Source organism: Crocodylus porosus, unplaced genomic scaffold (genome assembly GCF_001723895.1).
Source record: "Crocodylus porosus isolate Cpor-Errol unplaced genomic scaffold, CroPor_comp1, whole genome shotgun sequence".
In the NCBI taxonomy this organism is placed as follows: domain Eukaryota; kingdom Metazoa; phylum Chordata; order Crocodylia; family Crocodylidae; genus Crocodylus; species Crocodylus porosus.
The window spans coordinates 154,446,628-154,450,129 of record NW_017728886.1 but is presented as its reverse complement, the minus strand read 5'-3'; the positions used below and the strand labels follow the sequence as shown (position 1 = coordinate 154,450,129).

The window sequence follows — 3,502 nt, the reverse complement described above, 5'->3', positions numbered from 1 at the left end:
AAATTAAAAAATCGATGGCCAAATTTCTGTTGTCTGGAATGGGAAAAGGCTCTCTGGGTACTATTTTGTAGCTTTCAAACAACATTAAATACTTAAAAGATGATTCATCTACCAATGGGCTTTGCATGCTTAAAGGAACAATACAGATTAGAATTTAGAAAAAAATCAGCTAAATCCTGAAGCCCTTAAGATTTCAAAGGGAGACTTGTCTGTGAGTGTACAAAATAAGGACTTTGGATGATAAGCCCAAATTGGATTTGACCTTGCTGAATATGATTTTCACAGACATTTCCACTCAGACCAGTTCTAAAAATAGATATTATTGCTTATTTGCAATACACCTACAGTATATCTTATAGCTTATAGCATAACAATGAAAAAACACATAATAACCTTGCTGCAGATGAAACTTTAATAGTATAATTACTTACGTTTCAAAATGTTCCTCTGTTCCAATTCTTCAGCAGTTGGTCTCTGGCTCAGTCGTCTGCGAAAAAAGTCCAGGATCAGTTTTTGGACCATATCACATCATCCTCTGTTCAATGAATTCATGAGTCACTTTGTAGCAAAGCAGGTTGAGAGCAAGGTAGTGACATTGTAGCATTATATATGCAGTATGTCTGCACTGTGTGTGATAATGCAGAGTACTTTACTTTTGCAGTTTCCTCAGGAAAACCAGAATGTATTGTGTCATGTTAAGCATGACCCTCTCACGGCCACCCAAGTCAAATCTGCTGAAAGTCAGGCTATGCAGATGCCTTCACTTCATTTCCTTCCTCCTATGCCAGTTTCCTGACTTTCACAAGTATGACAAGTACAGATTTACAGACAAGTACCTCCTCACTGACCTCCCGCTTGCTATGCAAACCTCCTCACTGAACCCAACTTGTCCAGAATCTGGACACAAAGGCAGCCTATAGAAACAATGAGGACTGGTTAGACTGTGAAGACTGCAGAACAACAGCAGCTCTTCTTCTTTTCCTCCACCCTAATTTCCCCCCTTAATAGCATTATTGCATTTTATAATGACAAATTAACATAAATTGAAACCCTTGCTAGTCAACCTGGACATAATACAGTTGCAAGAAACAAAATCCAATTACAAGGGGATGGACTGAGATCAGAATAAATCAGAATACCTGGCATATAAAGCTAGAGACAGTAGCACAAAGGGCATTAGAAAAACAAAGAAAACAAGATGACATCAAAACTGTTTAGCAGGCTCCTTCTCTCATCAAAGTCAATGGGAGTTTTGTCATTAATTTCAATTGGATCAGTGACAGACCTTTCATCATCATCATCATCATCATCATTCAAAAATGGTTGCTCAGAGCTGTTCTGAACACTGGGCTTGATTCTATGCTGCATACCATCCACTCACAATACATTCATTTACAAAAAGGAAGTTGATGATTCCTATCAAAATAATTGGGAACTGTGACTGCCTGGGACATTCCAGGATCAGGGCTATTGCCTAGAAAAGTTTAAGAAATGATTTGGGGCTTGCCCAGAGGGGAAGTGCAAAGGGTTCTTTAAGCAGTCTTCATACAAATCTGTGATCCTGTGCCAGTGCAATCAAAGTCAAGTCAAAGGCCTACCTAAGCCTAATGGTCCATTGGGGTTTTGTGCACAATGCACACCAGCTTCTGTAGCCAGTGGCAGACAAGTATCATATTCAGCTCCTATTGACACCCTAGGTCAAATGACCAGATACCCATTTATAGCTGCATTGCCTGGACATAACCTTTGGCATAAGCCCAGAATGAGGCAATCTGGAAACATAGCAGGACACCTTAACTACTCAGGCCCAGGAGTACATTAGAGCAGCTTGAGGCCTGTTCCAATTTGTTTTGGCTGCCTGTGGGCTAAGAAGTCATCACAGAAGCTGAGATAGAAGGAACCTCCACTAGCCACCCCTGCTGTGCCAGAAGTATGGAGAGAGAAATGTCAAGGGTGCCACAATGTCTGTACACATTTGCTGGGGTGAAAATCCCATGGTCAGATGCAGTGTCCATAAAGCCAGAGTAACACTGGGGCACCAAAAAGTAACCCTCAGATAGCAGATACTTAGGACCATTAGTTTTGTCTATTTGCCACAAGAGATTGGACAATTCATTGGAAGAGGTGATGAAAAGGAGAGAAATGCATTCTTAATTCAGAATGACTTAAGGTTTGTAAAATAATCAATGAATGGAAAGTGCTTATTCAAGTCCCACTATTTTTTAATGTTCCTGAGACAGGATAGCTGTCACAAACAGTAGTATAACTAGGGTGGGATGACAGGGGCAACTGCCCTGGGTGCTGATGCAGATGAGAGGGTGAAAATATCAGCTTTTGCCACAGCTGAAGTTGTTGCTACCCCTGGGTGCAGCAGCTACCGTGGGCATCCTGCCACATTCTTATATTACTGGTCATAAATGGGGTAATCACCTGAATATTATGAAGTAATTAAAACTTTCATTTCTAGTGGTGTGTAGGAATCTGAGAGAAAACCATCATACAGTTCACCTCTGTCCTGTGTAGCTCTAGTGATTGAATTATATGTTTTTCATCACAGTAAAGCAAAAACAGAAAGCCATCTGACATTATGGAAAAGATGTTCCTGTAAAGATCCTCCCCTTCTGTACCAAAAGAAAATGATTTAAAGAGACCAACTGGCACATCCATAGTTTTCAGACATGAAAATAAGTTAACAGAGGACATTTTTCAAATATAGTGCCAAAGACTGATTTTCCTAGTAGATACTCAGGTTTTTCCTAGTAAAAATTTGTCCATATGAGGGGATTTACATTGAAGAAAGGTTCTTTGATGTAGCTACTTCATATTAATTATCAGAGGGTGCATCTAAATGTGCAATTAATGCAAAGCAATAAACTCCAGTACTTATTGCCCCAGAGTTTATTGCTCCCAGGTGTGCTTTTTGCAGGTGCACCTGGAACTGCAGCACACTGAGTTAGGTGGAAGCAGCCCCAGCTGGCAGGGGGCCCTGGGGAACAATTTGCCAGCCTGGGGGCCAGCCTGCCACCCTGGGGCTACTCCCTCCTGGCTCAATGTGCTGTGTAGCTGCCTGGGGCAAAAAGGAACTCCCATGCCTGGTTAGAGGGGAGGCAGCCCCCTGCACTGATGCACACTTATGTCCCAGTCAGCCACAACAGCATCTACATGTGTGATGCTGCCTGCTGCAGAGTTTATTACTTTACTCCAGCCTAATAGCTGTGCACATGTAGACACCGAGACATATACTGTTGGGTTAATCAGTCAACTTTGCAGTAAATGTCTTGTGTAGACGCGCCCAGGAAGTAGCTTTGGGAAAACAAACAGCCAACATGTACTTCACTAGAAGTGAGTGCTGCCACACAAGGTGGGGATTACCTTTGAAGTATGCACTGAGCATTATAAGCAAATATCTGACACTTCTTTGGCGCAGGCACACTACCTTATAGCAGTGGTCTCCAAACTTTTTTGATCGCGCACCCCGATCAGTAAAAAATTTTTGAGCATG

At 41.8% G+C, this 3,502-nt stretch overlaps 1 protein-coding gene across 7 annotated transcripts in view; it reads right to left on the bottom strand.

The window, feature by feature from the left end:
• PHACTR1 (phosphatase and actin regulator 1) overlaps positions 1-3,502 on the bottom strand; it is a 467,204-nt gene that overhangs the window by 24,461 nt on the left and 439,241 nt on the right. For all 7 annotated transcript variants that reach the window (XM_019543373.1, XM_019543365.1, XM_019543388.1 and 4 more), the window contains one exon: positions 432-487. In XM_019543373.1, the coding sequence (XP_019398918.1) occupies positions 432-487 (56 nt within the window). The remainder of the gene's footprint in view (positions 1-431; positions 488-3,502) is intronic.